Source organism: Haliotis asinina, chromosome 10 (assembly GCF_037392515.1).
Source record: "Haliotis asinina isolate JCU_RB_2024 chromosome 10, JCU_Hal_asi_v2, whole genome shotgun sequence".
Lineage (NCBI taxonomy): Eukaryota > Metazoa > Mollusca > Gastropoda > Lepetellida > Haliotidae > Haliotis > Haliotis asinina.
In genome coordinates this window covers 31,032,988-31,053,111 of record NC_090289.1, presented here as the reverse complement: position 1 = coordinate 31,053,111, position 20,124 = coordinate 31,032,988, and the positions used below count along the sequence as shown (strand labels likewise).

At 41.6% G+C, this 20,124-nt stretch overlaps 1 protein-coding gene across 1 annotated transcript in view; it reads left to right on the top strand.

Annotated features, from left to right (window-relative positions):
- LOC137297948 (fibrillin-2-like) overlaps positions 1-20,124 on the top strand; it is a 93,750-nt gene that overhangs the window by 55,317 nt on the left and 18,309 nt on the right. Inside the window, exons 25-48 of the mRNA XM_067829949.1 lie at positions 369-500; positions 788-1,042; positions 1,753-1,872; positions 2,916-3,038; positions 4,183-4,302; positions 5,241-5,378; positions 6,069-6,323; positions 7,128-7,394; positions 9,166-9,285; positions 10,062-10,196; positions 10,473-10,604; positions 10,980-11,114; positions 11,391-11,522; positions 11,898-12,032; positions 12,309-12,440; positions 12,816-12,950; positions 13,227-13,358; positions 14,432-14,551; positions 14,800-14,912; positions 16,134-16,198; positions 16,809-16,972; positions 18,306-18,393; positions 18,555-18,571; positions 19,175-19,307. Coding sequence (XP_067686050.1) covers positions 369-500; positions 788-1,042; positions 1,753-1,872; positions 2,916-3,038; positions 4,183-4,302; positions 5,241-5,378; positions 6,069-6,323; positions 7,128-7,394; positions 9,166-9,285; positions 10,062-10,196; positions 10,473-10,604; positions 10,980-11,114; positions 11,391-11,522; positions 11,898-12,032; positions 12,309-12,440; positions 12,816-12,950; positions 13,227-13,358; positions 14,432-14,551; positions 14,800-14,912; positions 16,134-16,198; positions 16,809-16,972; positions 18,306-18,393; positions 18,555-18,571; positions 19,175-19,307 — 3,298 coding nt within the window. The remainder of the gene's footprint in view (positions 1-368; positions 501-787; positions 1,043-1,752; positions 1,873-2,915; positions 3,039-4,182; positions 4,303-5,240; positions 5,379-6,068; positions 6,324-7,127; positions 7,395-9,165; positions 9,286-10,061; positions 10,197-10,472; positions 10,605-10,979; positions 11,115-11,390; positions 11,523-11,897; positions 12,033-12,308; positions 12,441-12,815; positions 12,951-13,226; positions 13,359-14,431; positions 14,552-14,799; positions 14,913-16,133; positions 16,199-16,808; positions 16,973-18,305; positions 18,394-18,554; positions 18,572-19,174; positions 19,308-20,124) is intronic.

Below are 20,124 nucleotides of genomic sequence, written 5' to 3'. Positions count from 1 at the left end.
TCTGAGGGTCCGTAACTGCCAGGATATTGTCAGATATTATAAGATAAATCTGTTTGTCACCAATGTAACTTGACAAGCTACAGACACACTTGGGAAATGCAGCCCAATGGTATTGCAACGGTACAGTCAAACACGAACATCTAAATATGTCGGTCACCATGGAAATTCACGGGATACAGTCAGATATGGAAATGAGAATTTAAGGTCACCTTAATTAAGAGGAACCAAAGAACCTGTTTTCTAATCATTGTTACGAAAGGACTTCGGCGTTAATTCGTAAATTGTAACTCAGAGTTGTTGCTTTTATCAAGTTCATAATGATCCCAAATGATGGATAAACTATATCATACGGATACTGTTTTTTGCAGATATTCTTGAGTGTGACAACCCGACCCTGAACAAATGCAATCCCAGCGACACCTGTGAGAACACTGTGGGAGGGTTTAGATGCAACTGTCCAATTGGCACCAAACTTGCCAATGATCAAACCACATGCAGAGGTAAGTGTATGTTTGACATTGGGAGATGCCCTCCGTGGGTTTAGTCCTTCTCCTCCTCAAGTTGCTTATTTTGTGAGGGTGTACATGCTGATATATACATGTGTAATGAGTCACACTATTAACGCTAGTCAGATGTAACTCTGAGTGAGGGTTTAGTCAATTTGTCGTCTCTTACAATAAGCAGGGGTTACAGAAGATCAGTATAGTACAGTTACGAACGTTTTGTGGTCGGGATACGGTAGGATTTGTACAGGACAGCCATATCCCATATGATTTCTCTTGTTCAGAATGCGATGATCAGCACTGGGGACAGGGATGCGCCAACGAGTGTGGGTGTGGAGTGGGCGCTATCACCTGCGACAGGAAGGAGGGATGTCAGTGCATGGGCGGTTGGTTAGGGTTGAAGTGCGACCAAGACAGAAACGAGTGTGCACAAGGGGCCATTTGTCCACAGAGCTCCGACTGCGTCAACAACCCCGGCTCCTTTAGATGTGTGTGCAGGACTGGGTACAGGCTTAACAACGCCACTAACACCTGCGACGGTGAGACGACTAAATACTTTAGTCTATTTTTAATTATAGTTTTAAATAATCGTCGGTCATATTTAATTAGTTTTAAAACTAGTTCAGCTTTGTTCTTTATTCCACCGAACCATCTTCGAATATATTATGTCAGATGATTTCTCTTTCTTAAAGTCCTAAGTTGTAGTACACTACTGTGCTACTGAAGCGATATTTGTCGAAAGCACACTTTGGAACAAGAACTGTTTTAACATACGCTAGTCACCAACAGCCAAAGTTGTGTCAAACAAGGGAGTGAGTGAGCGAGTGTGGTTTTACGCCGCTTTTAGCAATGTTTCAGCAGTATCACGCAAGGGAACACCAGAAATGGGGTTCATACTTTTTACCCATGTGGAAAATCAAACCCGGGTCATCAACGTGACGAACGAACGTGTCAACCACAAGGCTACCCCCACCAAATAAGTAATAAGGGGAGAAGTGATTCCAGACTTTCAAAATAATACCTAAACATTTCACACATGGTACTGTTTGGTTTCATTTACAGGCAAATTAAGGAAATATCATAATATGACCACAGTGACTAAAATTGTTTATCGCTTGAGAGTTTGAGTGGTTAATGAGGAACTAGCAGGCTTGTGAAGCATGAGAGCCCTCTACATCATTCCAACCGATCCCAACCTCCTGCTTCGTGTACTACTTATCGCTGATCACATTTATGCTTATTGATTCAGATATCAACGAATGTGATGAACCAGCTCTGAATACTTGTGACCAGAGATGCACTAACAACGTGGGCTCTTTTGTCTGTGAATGCAATGCCGGCTATGTGAGGGAGACGGACAGATGCAGGGGTGAGTTTTGACAATGCATTTGAGTGAGTGAGTGAGTTTTAAAGCATTTTTAGCAAAATTATAGTATATTCCAGCATTATCACGTCGGAGTGAACAGAAAGGATCTTCACACATTGTATCCATGATGGAAATCGAACACGGATCTTAGGCGTAATGAGCGAACGGTTTAGACAATAGGCTATCCTACCTCCTCGTGAGTTTTAACAGGTCCTCACACCTGTTCTAATAGAACTGAAATGCTGACAAGCCACAAGTCGTTTATATCAACTTGACACGTGTGATATTACTAATGACAGTCTACGTTCCAGTTAAAGTGACATTCTGTGCTAGGAAGTAATAATTTCTCATTTGAATGTTTGGAACATAAAATTTGTTGACAATGTCGATGACTCATAGTGTCGACTTTTAGAGTGATTGAGTATGGGTTGAGCACGTCCACCTCTTATGCACCCATGTGGAGAACAGAACCTGGTTCTTTAACATAGCGAGCCAAAACTTGTAAAATTAGAAATTCTCACCCGACATCACAAATATGCACATATAGGGAAGAGAAGCCAGGTCTTTGGCATTGCAAGGGGAAACTTGAAAAAACTTAAGAGATTCTCACCCGATAGCAAAAATATTCCCATGTGGGGAAAAGAACCTGGGTCTTTCACCTGGCGAGCGAAAATTGTGAATGGTTTAGAGGTTCTCACCCGATACCAGTGATATACCGATGTGGAGAATAGATCCCTGGTCATTGATCTGATGAAGGGGCACTCTTGATCAAAATTACAGAAATAGAACCCGGGTCTCGGGTCTGACAAGGGAGTACTTTAGAGACTTCCAGCCAATACCAGAGATTCTTATCCCATAACAGAAATATACCCATGTGGGGAATAGAACCCGGGTCTTTGATCTGACGAAAGAACACTCTCAACACTTTAGAGATTCTCACCCGACACCAAAAATGATAGAAAATGATTTTTTGTGTCTGACATGCGAATGCTTTCCACCCCTTTATCGTTTAGAGCCCACGTTAACATATATGGTTGTTGTTGCAGATGTTGATGAGTGTGCGACAGGAAAGGACGATTGTCAACACAACTGCAGGAACACTGATGGAGGTTATGCCTGCAGCTGTCGTCCAGGCTTCCTGCTCCAGACAAACAGACGATCCTGTGTAGGTCAGTGATCCACAAATGAAATAAGACAACAATATGATGTTAGACTATAACTCAGTGCAGATTTAATGTGGTTCACCTGTTACTCTGGCCTAAACCCGACTATGTACGGCACATCCTTCGTTCAGAATACACCAAAATTCAGTTTGCTCAAGCTCTTGTTTGTGTAATTATAAAACACCCTCGCGGAAGAATATCCAGTCTTGGCTATTCTCAGAAGTATATTCTTTTTTATGTTAAATGAAAAATGTTTGTCATATCCTGCCCTACCGCGAGCACTCGCATTCACAAAAATGCCTAAAAGCTTTAGTATTTACACCTCGACGCTGTATCACGTTATGAGCGTGTTCAGCTCATTCCTTTTTTCAACACTGTCTCTACTTTATGACCTTGTTCAGCTCATTCCTTCTTTCAACACAATCTCTACTTTATTACTGTATTCAGCCCATTCGTTCTTTCAACACAATCTCTACTTTATTACCGTGTTCAACTGTTCATTCCTTCTTTCAACACAGTCTCTACTTTATGACCGTGTTCAACTGCTCATTCCTTCTTTCAACACAATCTCTACTTTATTACTGTATTCAGCCCATTCGTTCTTTCAACACAATCTCTACTTTATTACCGTGTTCAGCTCATTCCTTCTTTCAACACAGTCTCTACTTTATGACCGTGTTCAGCTCATTCCTTCTTTCAACACAGTCTCTACTTTATGACCGTGTTCAACTGCTCATTCCTTCTTTCAACACTGTCTCTACTTTATGACCGTGTTCAGCTCATTCCTTCTTTCAACACAATCTCTACTTTATTACTGTATTCAGCCCATTCCTTCTTTCAACACAATCTCTACTTTATTACCGTGTTCAGCTCATTCCTTCTTTCAACACAGTCTCTACTTTATGACCGTGTTCAACTGCTCATTCCTTCTTTCAATACTGTCTTTAATTTATTACCGTGTTCAGTTCATTCCTTCTTTCAACACTGTCTTTACTTTATGGCCGTGTTCAGCTCATTCCTTCTTTCAACACTGTTCTTACTTTATGGCCGTGTTCAGCTGCTCATTTCTTATTTCAACATAGTATTCATGTGATGTATTGGTCACTGTCATCATCTCACTTGACCACATTTTACACCGTCCATGATACAGCGGCGACCGAGTGTACGACTCTTCAGTGTCAACAGGGATGTCAAGTGGACCAAGGGAATGAGTCGTGCTTCTGTAACAGCGGATTCAAGGTGGACCCCACAAACTCATCACTGTGCGTCGGTAAGTTCTAAAGAAATGGTCATTTTTACGATAGTTGGATGCCTGTTTAGTATACTGAACAGAAAAAGAAACGCAAGTTTCCAAAAAATGAACTCTCCTAAGAGTAAGCGTTCATGTTTATATCTTCTATTTTTAAAAAAATGACAAAAATCAGTTGCGTTTCTTTTGCTGTCTGTATATGTGTTCTCTATTACTCCTGCTCAAACTGCCTGTTGATTTACAGTTACACACGCACGCGGACAGAATATGTTGAGTAGTGTGGATTGTTTTACGCCGCGGTGCAATGCGTTTCCGACCTCTTGTCAATGAGGTACTCGCGATGCGGTAACTCGTGATTAGGCATTCTCACTTCAGACTCAAGTGGCCCCGTGTGATTAAGCTCGTTTGAGCGGTATACCAGTTTACCGATAAATTTGGCGATATGTGTGTGCAGGAAAAAGCACTACTCCGAGATTATGATTGGAAAGTAAGACCTTATAGTCGACATGACAGTAGTGATAATGACAGTAGGCCTAACTATAAATGGATCATTTTAACCTGGTCGTGAGGTAGAGCTTCCCTCTAAAACGTAATAGATACGGTTCCAGTCTTGTTATGTTCTCTTTAAAATTGATCTCTGGCTATATTTTTCAATTTTTCAGGCTTGTTGTAGCCTGAATGTTCCTGAAAGCGGCAGAGAACCCATTTCACTCACTCACTCGTATTCTCCCACGATTCTATAAAAATGCATTTTACCTTTCTTTCTTTTCCTATTTGTCAGAAGAATAAGAAATTCAATGTTTCTGGTGGCATACTAAGTTGGTCTGTTCTAAAACATCAGTATATGTTCTTCTCTTTGTCACATGCAGTGTCTAACGTGGCTGTGTAGATTGCGGCCAACGTTAAATTACCGAAAACTACGTTAAACTGCTCAAATTCATGACACCTTTACCATTCAGATGTCAATGAGTGCACAGAAGGGACGGATCCTTGTGCGACAGGGGGCGCCACGTGCAACAACATAGGAAATGGCGGCGGATATGAGTGCGTTTGTAAGAGTGGCTCCAAACTCCAGAATGACGGCGTCACGTGTGCAGGTAGGTGGTCACTCACTATCTTCACCACGTGTCTTTGTAACTTCACCTATCCCCCCCAAGTCACAGATGCACACACACACACACACGCACACACACACACACACACACACACACACGTATGTATGTATGTATGTATGTATGTATGTATGTATGTATGTATGTATGTATATATATATACTACCCACGCGTTCGCGAAAAGGTGCATGTATTCTTCCACGCATGCAAAGGCAACGCAGTTGCATATGAGGAAATCATTGTTGAAATAGGGCATAGATCAATCTAGGAAATTGCATCAATTAATTCGTCAAATACAATGTGGAAAATTCCCACCCATGTGCAGCCTTAAACATTTTAAAAACCTCACCGAGATGGTGGAGCTTCATAGAAATCATAGTCCACTGTAAGCTTCGATTCTGAATACAATGATACCCGTAAAAATCCGGGTTAGAATGGTGCCAGCAAGAGCCGACTAAGGGGATCGGGTAGTCAGACTCTCAGACTTGGTTGACATATATCCCAACAGTGTAAATCGACTCTCTTGCTGTTGATGACTGGATTGTCTGGTCCAGACTCGATTGTTTACAGATCGTCACCATATAGCGGGAATATTGCTGAGTGCGGCGTAAACCTAAACTCACTCACTCACCGTATACATCAGTGAGGTAACAGTACTCATCCTTTTCCCAACAGATTGTGTACAAGGTACCTTTGGCCAAGAATGCAGAAGCAACTGCAGCTGCAATGTTGTTAACACCGCGACGTGCGACAAGGTCAACGGCTCATGCACCTGTGTCAAGGGGTGGGAGGGGGACACGTGTTCCGACGACGTGAACGAGTGCAACACCGCCAACTGCGGCGCTAACAGCACCTGCACCAATACAAACGGAAGTTTTATCTGCGAGTGTGAGAATGGATTCTTCAGGACAGCATTCAATTCGTGTCAAGGTGGGTGGTAATATCACATTGTTAGGAACAATAAAACAGTCCTGAATATATATTTGTAGGGTGAGTACGCAGCTTTTAGCAATATTCTACCAGCACCAGGTCAGAGAACGCCGCAGTGAATTACTTTCACACAGTCAAGCTCTGACAAATCAAAACATGTTTTTTGATGTTGTAAGAACATTTTGTCGTTGATGGTTGATATCTCACTCTCATAGCCTGTGAAGATCTGGGTTAGAATTGGTCATCAGCGACCATCACTGACACATGTCTTCGTATCCCAGTTGAGTAAATCGATGCTGGTGCTGTTGATGACAGGATTGCCTGGTCCAAACTCGATTGCTTACAGACCGCTGCCGTATAGATGAAATATTGTTGAGAGTGGCGTAATACTGAACTCTATCACTCATTGAATGCATCAGTGACTTGGCTGACACATGTCATCGCATCCCCGTTGTGTAGCTCGATGCTCATGTTGTTGATGACTAGGTTCTCTGGTTCAGACTTGAGTATACACAGGCCGCTGGAGTATCGAATATGCAGTGATCTGTTTGCTAGGCCTAGCTGTTATGTGAATATCGAGCCATGCCGATCTGCAATTATCGGGGCTTGCTGTTCTGTAAATATCGACCCTGTTGATCTGTACATATCGATTGTTGCGGATCTGCGAAAAAAGCGGGTCTTACTGTTATGCAAAGGTCGGATATCAGATGGCACAGCACACTGGTGATGCCTTCAATCTGCGTCTATCCATTGCCCAGTACTTACGAGACGCACATCCTGAATAATACATTTAAAATATTTCAGCCTGTGACGCAAACCACTGGGGTAAGAACTGTATAAACAGATGCATGTGTGGCGTCAACTCCGTCGCCTGCAACAGCACAAATGGCGAGTGCACGTGCAGGACTGGATGGAAGGGGGATACTTGCAACGAAGACGTCAATGAATGCATGGACAACGCCACCATATGTGCCGGCACACCCAACTCCAACTGTAACAACACTGTCGGCTCCTTCATCTGTGAATGTAACAGCGGGTTCCAGCAAAACCCTACCACTAAGATGTGTGTTGGTAAGAACCAGTATTTGGATCCTGGTATCCGAGTGTATTTTGTAAATTGGGCGTGTATGCAGACCATGGGGACATTGCCGTGTTGTTTAATTCAGCATGTGCTTGTCCCATGCGGCTGTGTATGTTATAATGTGTATTAGTTCCACGTGGTTATGTGTGCATGTATAATACGGTTTACCAGACCCACACGGTTGTGTATGACGTAAAGGTACGTACCAGACCACACGGTTGTGTATGACGTAAAGGTATGTACCAGACCCACACGGTTGTGTATGACGTAAAGGTATGTACCAGATCCACACGGCTGTGTATGACGTGAAGGTATGTACCAGACCCACACGGCTGTGTATGACGTGAAGGTATGTACCAGACCCACACGGTTGTGTATGACGTAAAGGTATGTACCAGACCCACACGGCTGTGTATGACGTAAAGGTATGTACCAGACCCACACGGCTGTGTATGACGTAAAGTTATGTACCAGACCCACACGGTTGTGTATGACGTAAAGGTATGTACCAGACCCACACGGCTGTGTATGACGTAAAGTTATGTACCAGACCCACACGGCTGTGTAAGACGTGAAGGTATGTACCAGACCCACACGGTTGTGTATGACGTAAAGGTATGTACCAGACCCACACGGCTGTGTATGACGTAAAGTTATGTACCAGACCCACACGGCTGTGTAAGACGTGAAGGTATGTACCAGACCCACACGGTTGTGTATGACGTGAAGGTATGTACCAGACCCACACAGCTGTGTATGACGTAAAGGTATGTACCAGACCCACACAGCTGTGTATGACGTAAAGGTATGTACCAGACCCACACGGCTGTGTATGACGTAAAGTTATGTACCAGACCCACACGGCTGTGTATGACGTAAAGTTATGTACCAGACCCACACGGCTGTGTATGACGTGAAGGTATGTACCAGACCCACACGGTTGTGTATGACGTAAAGGTATGTACCAGACCCACACGGCTGTGTATGACGTAAAGGTATGTACCAGACCCACACGGCTGTGTGTGACGTAAAGGTATGTACCAGACCCACACGGCTGTGTGTGACGTAAAGGTATGTACCAGAACGACACGGCTGTGTATGACGTAAAGGTATGTACCAGACCCACACGGCTGTGTATGACGTAAAGGTATGTACCAGACCCACACGGTTGTGTAAGACGTGAAGGTATGTACCAGACCCACACGGTTGTGTATGACGTAAAGGTATGTACCAGACCCACACAGCTGTATATGACGTGAAGGTATGTACCAGACCCACACAGTTGTGTATGACGTAAAGGTATGTACCAGACCCACACGGTTGTGTATGACGTAAAGGTATGTACCAGACCCACACGGTTGTGTATGACGTGAAGGTATGTACCAGACCCACACGGCTGTATATGACGTGAAGGTATGTACCAGACCCACACGGTTGTGTATGACGTAAAGGTATGTACCAGACCCACACAGCTGTATATGACGTGAAGGTATGTACCAGACCCACACGGTTGTGTATGACGTAAAGGTATGTACCAGACCCACACAGCTGTATATGACGTGAAGGTATGTACCAGACCCACACGGTTGTGTATGACGTGAAGGTATGTACCAGACCCACACGGCTGTGTATGACGTAAAGGTATATACCAGACCCACACGGCTGTATACGATGCAGTAGTAAGTGTTTGCTCCCATATTTCGATATGCCCAGACTCAACACTGCATGTACTCATGTTCAGGTATATGTTGCATGTTTCAGATGTCAATGAGTGTTTAGACGGTGATCTGAACACCTGTTCACAGAATTGTACAAACACTGTAGGTGGACATGATTGCTCGTGTTTTGATGGCTACGTTGGGACCGGTAACAGCTGCACTGGTGAGACATAAGATATTTCAAACCGTTTTAATGTGCTACACAGGAATACACTGATGTGAACTGACATATTAATTATGAAACGTCATATAACAACATACTACTAAAAACTGAAACAATGTACGAAAACTCTTTTCCAATAACAACATCGTTTAACACGGTGTGATTTTCAGTCTTTGTCTGAAGTTGAGGTCAACTCAGGTCAGCAATTATACACTATTTTAAAAGTAGGGAATATTCCAGTTTGCAAGCATTCCGCTAGACAATGCCAAAGCATATGAGGAAAGGTGATGTATATCCATACAGATAAAACATTATTAACGGAGTGGAATAAATTGTCATATTTCCCCTTATTTCTCTTCATCATGTTTCCTCCCTGGAGTCATCATTTGCATTTCATCAATCTTGTAAATCTAATATCCCCTACGTTTTTAATAGTATTATCCTAATTCTTCATTGACGCCCGTAATTAGTCTGTCATAGAGACCTTGAAAGGAATATATCCAAGAGAGCTCATGCGAGTCAGAAATGTCCACCAAATCTAGATTTCCAGTTTCAGGCTGAAAATTAAGGAGGTCTCAGGGCTCCTATTTATTGTATTTTATTGTCTTTATTCTGAGCAGTTATTTTATGTAAAATATGTTCATTTCAGAGAGAGTAGCTGTTGTTAGTCAAACCTGCAGACAAAGTTGGACGTTAATTAACATTTAACATTAAATACTAACTTTTGGATGTGGCTTGCAATGCAAACGTTTTCAAGATAATAAACCTGTTTCCAGACATTAACGAGTGCACCGCGAACGCAACCATCTGCTCTGGACTGGCCAACTCCAACTGCACCAACACAGACGGAAGCTACAGATGTGACTGTGTCTCTGGATACGTTAAGAACGCTACCACCAATCTCTGTGATGGTGAGTGAAATCATCACCGATAAATGTAGAACCTATTGCTAGAACTTCTTTCATTGTAACAACTGTTGTTCATCTTTTACAATGTGTGACAATTTAACAAAACATTTTTCATCTTTTCCATAAAGTTTCACAATCTTCACCTTCCACGGATCAAGCCATGGTTCTTGCAAAAGTCTGATTCCAGTTTTATTGATTTTCAAGTGTATTGTGTCGATGTACATGTAGTATATTTTCTAATTCAACACCCCCATTACTGTCTGCTTATGTATGGCACAGATATTGACGAGTGCCAGAACACCAACATATGTAGCGGAACACCAAACTCCACCTGTAGCAACAGCCCAGGGTCCTTCTCCTGCGACTGCGACAGCGGCTACGTGAAGAACGTTGCAACAGACAAATGTGATGGTATGTCATGAAACGTTTGGAACTTCTCCTGTCATATGCACAACATGTATTGACCCAGTAAATGCATACAATCGTCCACTTGCACGACACAGTGATGCTAAAGCACAGTCACAATATTTGCGCGCGCGCGTGTGTGTGTGTGCTTTTATGTGTGTGTGTGTGTTGTTCCTTTCTTCAAATGAATTATCCGTCAAAGAAACATATTGTTGTTTCGCACTGACCACCAATCTCAACCGAATACAACAATCGGACTGAAAAACTTCAATGTTTCTTACCTATTTAACCACCAGGAATATAAGAAACACGACGTGTAGCGTAAGAAAGTGTAAGTGATTGTGTATATGAGATTGATTTGACATGTTTGTCCTTTGTAAGACACCAACGAGTGCACCGCGAACGCAACCATCTGCTCTGGACTGGCCAACTCCAACTGCACCAACACAGACGGAAGCTACAGATGTGACTGTGTCTCTGGATACGTTAAGAACGCTACCACCAATCTCTGTGATGGTGAGTGAAATCATCACCGATAAATGTAGAACCTATTGCTAGAACTTCTTTCATTGTAACAACTGTTGTTCATCTTTTACAATGTGTGACAATTTAACAAAACATTTTTCATCTTTTCCATAAAGTTTCACAATCTTCACCTTCCACGGATCAAGCCATGGTTCTTGCAAAAGTCTGATTCCAGTTTTATTGATTTTCAAGTGTATTGTGTCGATGTACACGTAGTATATTTTCTAATTCAACACCCCCATTACTGTCTGCTTATGTATGGCACAGATATTGACGAGTGCCAGAACACCAACATATGTAGCGGAACACCAAACTCCACCTGTAGCAACAGCCCAGGGTCCTTCTCCTGCGACTGCGACAGCGGCTACGTGAAGAACGTTGCAACAGACAAATGTGATGGTATGTCATGAAACGTTTGGAACTTCTCCTGTCATATGCACAACATGTATTGACCCAGTAAATGCATACAATCGTCCACTTGCACGACACAGTGATGCTAAAGCACAGTCACAATATTTGCGCGCGCGCGCGTGTGTGTGTGCTTTTATGTGTGTGTGTGTGTTGTTCCTTTCTTCAAATGAATTATCCGTCAAAGAAACATATTGTTGTTTCGCACTGACCACCAATCTCAACCGAATACAACAATCGGACTGAAAAACGTCAATGTTTCTTACCTATTTAACCACCAGGAATATAAGAAACACGACGTGTAGCGTAAGAAAGTGTAAGTGATTGTGTATATGAGATTGATTTGACATGTTTGTCCTTTGTAAGACACCAACGAGTGCACCGCGAACGCAACCATCTGCTCTGGACTGGCCAACTCCAACTGCACCAACACAGACGGAAGCTACAGATGTGACTGTGTCTCTGGATACGTTAAGAACGCTACCACCAATCTCTGTGATGGTGAGTGAAATCATCACCGATAAATGTAGAACCTATTGCTAGAACTTCTTTCATTGTAACAACTGTTGTTCATCTTTTACAATGTGTGACAATTTAACAAAACATTTTTCATCTTTTCCATAAAGTTTCACAATCTTCACCTTCCACGGATCAAGCCATGGTTCTTGCAAAAGTCTGATTCCAGTTTTATTGATTTTCAAGTGTATTGTGTCGATGTACACGTAGTATATTTTCTAATTCAACACCCCCATTACTGTCTGCTTATGTATGGCACAGATATTGACGAGTGCCAGAACACCAACATATGTAGCGGAACACCAAACTCCACCTGTAGCAACAGCCCAGGGTCCTTCTCCTGCGACTGCGACAGCGGCTACGTGAAGAACGTTGCAACAGACAAATGTGATGGTATGTCATGAAACGTTTGGAACTTCTCCTGTCATATGCACAACATGTATTGACCCAGTAAATGCATACAATCGTCCACTTGCACGACACAGTGATGCTAAAGCACAGTCACAATATTTGCGCGCGCGCGCGTGTGTGTGTGCTTTTATGTGTGTGTGTGTGTTGTTCCTTTCTTCAAATGAATTATCCGTCAAAGAAACATATTGTTGTTTCGCACTGACCACCAATCTCAACCGAATACAACAATCGGACTGAAAAACGTCAATGTTTCTTACCTATTTAACCACCAGGAATATAAGAAACACGACGTGTAGCGTAAGAAAGTGTAAGTGATTGTGTATATGAGATTGATTTGACATGTTTGTCCTTTGTAAGACACCAACGAGTGCACCGCGAACGCAACCATCTGCTCTGGACTGGCCAACTCCAACTGCACCAACACAGACGGAAGCTACAGATGTGACTGTGTCTCTGGATACGTTAAGAACGCTACCACCAATCTCTGTGATGGTGAGTGAAATCATCACCGATAAATGTAGAACCTATTGCTAGAACTTCTTTCATTGTAACAACTGTTGTTCATCTTTTACAATGTGTGACAATTTAACAAAACATTTTTCATCTTTTCCATAAAGTTTCACAATCTTCACCTTCCACGGATCAAGCCATGGTTCTTGCAAAAGTCTGATTCCAGTTTTATTGATTTTCAAGTGTATTGTGTCGATGTACATGTAGTATATTTTCTTATTCAACACCCGCCATACTGTTTGCTTGTGTGTGGCACAGATATTGACGAGTGCCAGAACACCAACATATGTAGCGGGACACCAAACTCTACTTGTAGCAACAGCCCAGGGTCCTTCTCCTGCGACTGCGACAGCGGCTACGTGAAGAACGCTACAACAAACAAATGTGATGGTATGTCATCAAACGTTTGGAACTTCTCCTGTCATGTGCATAACATGTATTGACACAGTAAACGCATGCACTCGGCACACAGACGGCATGAAAATATTTTGCTGTAATGAAGACACCAGCTTGATATCTGACTGAAGTAGAACGAGAGTATTTGTCTATAATCAAGATATTTAATTTCAGTGTCTGCTTGATATCTGATTGAAATAACACAACGTATTTGGCTGTAATCTTGACACCAACCTGATAAATGACTGAAGTAAAGCGAGAGTATTTTTCTATAATCAAGGCATTTAATGTCAATAACTGTTTGATATCTGATTGAAATAGCACAAACGTATTTGGCTGTAATCAAGCCATTTAATGTCAATATCTGCTTGATGTCTCACTGAAGTAGAACGAGGGTATATTTCTATAAGTAAGACATTTAATGTCAATATTTGCTATATATCCGAGGGAAGCAAAACGAGAGTATTTGTCTATAATCTGGACATTTAATGTCAATATCTGCTTGATATCTTAGTGAAGTAGAACGGAAGTATTTGTCTATTATGAAGACATCTAATTCAATATTTGCGTTCTCTCACTGAAGCCACCTAATGTTAATATCTGACTGAAATCAGATGAAAACAGCACTCAAGTGTTTTGATTATGATGAAGACATTTAACGTCCATGTCTGTCTGATGTCAAAACATATACCAAGGTCTATTTCAACTTCTTCACAGCAGTCTGTGTCAGTTCCTCAAGATATGCTCATACATGGTTATATAACAATGTGTGAATTGTCATGTTTGGAATGTTCCACCAGTTATTTGCCTGGAGTGTTTTATCCTGACATGGTTTTAAAATGGACGGGGGGATTTCTTAAATTATTAAGGGAAATATTACAGCTTAAAAGTACATATCTGAGAACATAATAACTGAGATTTTTTCATAGGGAAGTGGAAGGTGTATCTGCCATATAATGTACTGAGACGTGATGAGAAGCTGAAATCTCCAGTCTCCACTGACAGCACTCACTGCTATAACAAACCATATTTCTTCCCTCTTATAAAATGGATGATTTCATCCCCAGACGAAGATGAGTGTGCTGGCAGTCATGGCTGTAGCGGTTCTTGTATGAACACAGACGGGTCGTTCACATGTGTATGTCCCGCTGGGCAAACGCTCAACCAGGATGGAAAGACGTGCGACGGTAATACACCACTTCATCCCCCTACCCCAACCACGTTTATACCACTTTCAGTATGAAACATATGACTAAAAGTCTTAGATTTTCACACACATGCAAAATGTGTAATTCATTTGGAGTGTAGTGTTCTCTTCTTCTTCTTCTACTTCTTCTTCACAGTCTCAATAAAGTCTTTCAGCACAAGTTATACTATGGTATATCCCTGCATAACAGATTCCTGGAGAGAATTTGAATTGTGTCTTTCTTTTCAGCTGTTGAAGAGATCAGTGCATCTATCCGCCTGGAAAGGAATGTTTCTGACATCGACTTCACACAAAAAAATTCGACGAAATATCTCAACCTTCTCGAAAACATACAGAAAGCGGTAAGAGCACGTTATACCTCAAGTTTACCTGTCATGTTGCATATCACGTGACTCTAAGTTAATATGTTTACGTTGATTCCACCTTGAATAGTATTTCAGTTACATCAAATCCGAAGTGACGAAAGTCCTTTACCACTGAGGTGAAACCCAAATGGATGGTTTTAAAACCTAGAAACAACATTACAGCAAACACAGATTCGAACCCACGATCAGAGATTCCTGAAACATCCATGGGACGCAACACTGTTGCCTTAAATAACTAATCAACCTATTCTCAGTCTAAAGTTATACCCACACCGTTGAAACCTGGATCATGTCGCTTTGAAATTTCTTCAGTAATATCAGAACGTCTCTACTTAACCCCGCAGGACAACTCTTTGAGATTGACCTCTTTATTACGAAAGGTATGAGCATGGGTATACTCATGCCAAACATTCTGATCAGGGGTAATCGGTGGTTTGATCATTGGTTGCCAGTACTCTCCAAAGTGTACATTACCGAGGCTGAGACACCCTCAACTATGGGCGTTAATGGTACCAGTATTTTTGAGCCACATAAAAACATTTCTACTCATTTAATATCTTCATAACAGAACCGGCGGACTACCTATCTAAGTAGCAGCTAAACTCTTAGACTATTAGTATGATCTTGCCTATTTAGGGGGATTTGACGATTCAGTAAGATCCAATTTGGGGGAAAAACTTCAAACTAATTATTTCAGTAGGATTTCTTACCACGTGAACATGCACTTCCACAATGGATTTGAATATCTTTGGATGTGCGGATGCCAGAGAGTGAGAGACTCTGAAATCCGAACTTGGCACACTTCAATAATCTCAAAGTCTAAACTTTAAAATCACTGTCTTTTCAAATCATTTGTAGCTATAGAACATTATCTCTCTCATGTTGATAAACGTACATTAAGACAGAACAAGAAGACCGACTATGTGCCTACCGACTACGTTGTGTCACTTTTTGCTTGGTATGTAGACCATGTGAACATCTAAGAAGTAAATACCCAAACCCTAACTATCATAGATCTGAATGTTTTTTAAGCATTTAAACAACATTTATCACAAACCCACATTACCCTGTGGTCTATGCACGGGGGCCAACAATAAAGACACAGAGACACAGTCAACGTTGCCATTGAATTGTTTATGGTGAAAAACGTTATACCTCACAAGCTATTCACAGTGGTTATTGTTCCATGTGTTCCAGCTATTCGATTACTTCAGACGGAAGCTGGGTGATGCCTTAGTGCAGCTTATTGTCACGGACATCAGGTAAGCAGTTCCAGCGTGTTCGGATTGTACTGAAGACCTTGTACAGGTACATTGACCGAGTGAGTTGGCAGGTATTTTACGGCGTATTCGCTTGATGGTGGAAGAACTGACACAGTTCTCATGCGCTTACCTCCTTTGATGTACCTACGAGCATAGGCATGGCGCTGACAGTCCTATCAACATGATTAATGCCAACAGGAGGCCAACCAGCTTCATGTTTGGTGAAGATCCGGATTGGAACTGATCTGCAGTAAACCATGCTTGTCGTAAGAGGCCACTAACGAGATGGGGTGGTCAGGCTCGGTGACTTGGTTGACACATACCATCGGTTCCCTATTGTGCAGATAGATGCTTATGTTTTGATCATTGGATTGTCTGGCCGAGATTTGGATATTTTCAGACCGCTAGACTGAGGTAATGTTGCTGAGTGTAAAACTGAACTCATTTACTCACTGTCAGGAACTCGACTCTTCGTAGCCTGAGCGAAATGGTCCCCATCCCCATAACCCGCCTTTAGCATCTATGCAGATAGTTACTGAAACGCAATACAGTCTGATGAAATATACAAACTTAACAGATTACTATCAATCATTTGCCATGTGTGTATCAGGAGCGGCAGTGTTATCGCTAACTACACAACCGATATTAACACGAAGATTGCAACTGACCCTAAAGCAGCATTCACAACGGCAGCAGCAAACCTAATTAAGGAGAACTTAACTATCGGTGGAGTGATAGCACCAGTTCTGGGCCAAACAGTCCAAGGAGTAAACGGTGAGTGAGGCGTATCATGTACTGCTTGTTAGATTAGCTGTTATTTTTATCTGGTTATTGTTACACGAATATCCATGAAGATCACTTTAAAATTGGTCGTCAGTAACCCATGCTTGTTATAAGAGGCGACCCGTGAAGATCCCTTCAGAATCAGTCAACCCATTTTTGTCTTAGGAACGACTAATGGAATCGGGTGGTCAGGATATATAAAGCTGATCACTGGGTTGTGTAGTCCAGACTCGAATATCTACAGACCGCCTTCATGTAACAGGAATAGTGCCCAGTGCGGCATGAATCAACGACCAAACCAGTGATATTGATTGTACCTTTGTTCTCCATGTGTATCTTTTTAGATTTACATGAAGTGTATTTTCTCACTGAACATTGATGTTCATGCTGGTGATTCCAAGGTCGTATGGTCCAGACTCGATTATTTACAGGCCGCTGCCATATAGCTGGAATATTGCTGAGGGCGGCGGCGGACATTCCAGACAAAGATGGTTGCCTGTAACAGAGGGATGATTAGACCCGAATGATTGAATATAAGTAAACATGGAAGGAAAGAGTACTCCTATGACGAATACTGTATAGCAGTAGTCTGTTGGGAGACAGATTTAAAATACAAATACGTGTGATAGTAACATGTAATAAACCATCATTTTATGGACAATGTGTATAAAAACAAATGATAAGTTCTCTGCGGTACATTGCCATGCCAAGTATTTTCATCATTCTTCAGACCTATGTTGTCATTTGATTCTCCACGGTCTTCCTGCTGTATTGTCAATCGTGTTTTATTCAAATCTTTTTTCATCTCAACAGTGTTCTCTCCTATATTGTTACTTGTACCGTTGGGCTTTCGTTTTCAACAGGTTTTCAAAGTATTGAAATGAGTGTATCGTTGCCGTGTTCCTAAATGTTGTATATCCCTTAATGGCGCATGTGCCACATCTCAGTTGTTCTCAAAACTGTTCTCTTCTATATTGTTACTTGTACCATTTGGCTTTCGTTGTCTACGGTCTTTGCCCTATTCTGTCAATAGTGTATCATTCCCATGTTCCCATCTGTTGTATATCCCTTAGCGCCGTGTGTACCCCTTCTCCTTTGTCCTCAGCAGTGAATTGACTGGTATTTTACGGTATTATTATAGTATTATCTTGATGTTGGGGGAAAAGTTCTAAGACGTTTGCCACCTTTGATGTACCTTTACTATTTTTCTACCCTATGGTGTTACTTGCTCCCCATGTTGGACGTTCTCAACAGTCTTCTGTACTATATCATTGATTTTATCCAATACAAGGTGTAATTAGAATTCTCCTATCATATCTTTCAGTGACGACAGATCCTTGTGATGTTTACCGTGTACTCAATTGTGCGAGTAACGAAGTCTGCACCACGACTAACGATACACCAAAGTGCAGGTATAAGATCTTTCTTTAAATAAAAAAATATATTATTAAAAAATAATGTTATAAATAATGATATAATAATTGTGTCGAACATGTGTTGTCGTTCAAAAGATATGTCTTCTTTCATCGGTTGCATCTGATCTTATGCTTATCATTTATTTTTTACCTTTCAGCCCTGTCCCAGTAGAAAGTAAGTACATTACCAAGTAGTTGTTTCCCAGAAGCAGAAATTCATGGGATGATTAGAAATCATCTTTCTACTTAGTGTTGCCAAATATTGTGGGGGGGTTTCGGAATCATAGAGAAGGTCCCGGGGTAGAATGGGTCTATTCATTTATAGATGGTGCAGATCTGTGTAACAACTGATCTTCAGTAACGGGATAGGGTGATCAGCCTAGCTGACTTTGTAACCGGTGCTTATGTTCTTGATGACTGGATTGTCTGGTCAAGACTCGATTGTTTACTTGACGCCGCCATACAGCCATACAGCTGGAATGGCTTAGTATGGCGTACAACTAAAGTCACTCATCCACAAATGATGGTGTAAAAGGATTAAGAATTAATCAACCTGTGCATCAATCACAGATTTTTATGATGAATCAACCGTTGTGCATTTTGTGTCATAGAATTCACGACCTCTAATCGCAAATTATTTTGTGTGTCAAAATATGTTAACAGACGGTAATTGATGTCAATCGAATACAGTCTTAATGTGGTCGATTATTTCATGTGATTGCCGCTCAGTGTATACTCACGAACCTTCTTAAACGTATCCAATAACGTTCGTGTGCAGGTGACTATCGACTTATTATCGGCCTTTCGGTGGGTATCCCCCTGTTCATCGTAATCCTGGCGTGCATCATTGCGATCATCTTTATGAAGATCAGAAACCAGAAGAAGGAGTTCGAGAGGTCCTCTGATGAACGGTGAGTGGAATTTCTCTGGATGTAGTTGAGATGTAGTCTCAAAATGGGTACTTTAACAGTGGTGTAGTGAACTGGACACCTAGTAACAGCTGTGTAATACCTACTCAACAGCAGTACAAATAGGGCAATACAGATAGGGTAATGAAGTGAACATCTACTCAACAGCGGTACAAATAGGGTAATAAAGTGAACATCTACTCAACAGCGGTACAAATAGGGCAATACAGATAGGGTAATGAAGTGAACATCTACTCAACAGCGGTACAAATAGGGTAATAAAGTGAACATCTACTCAACAGCGGTACAAATAGGGCAATACAGATAGGGTAATAAAGTGAACATCTACTCAACAGCAGTACAAATAGGGCAATACAGATAGGGTAATGAAGTGAACATCTACTCAACAGCAGTACAAATAGGGCAATACAGATAGGGTAATAAAGTGAACATCTACTCAACAGCAGTACAAATAGGGCAATACAGATAGGGTAATAAAGTGAACATCTACTCAACAGCAGTACAAATAGGGCAATACAGATAGGGTAATGAAGTGAACATCTACTCAACAGCGGTACAAATAGGGTAATGAAGTGAACATCTACTCAACAGCAGTACAAATAGGGCAATACAGATAGGGTAATGAAGTGAACATCTACTCAACAGCGGTACAAATAGGGTAATAAAGTGAACATCTACTCAACAGCGGTACAAATAGGGCAATACAGATAGGGTAATGAAGTGAACATCTACTCAACAGCGGTACAAATAGGGTAATAAAGTGAACATCTACTCAACAGCGGTACAAATAGGGCAATAC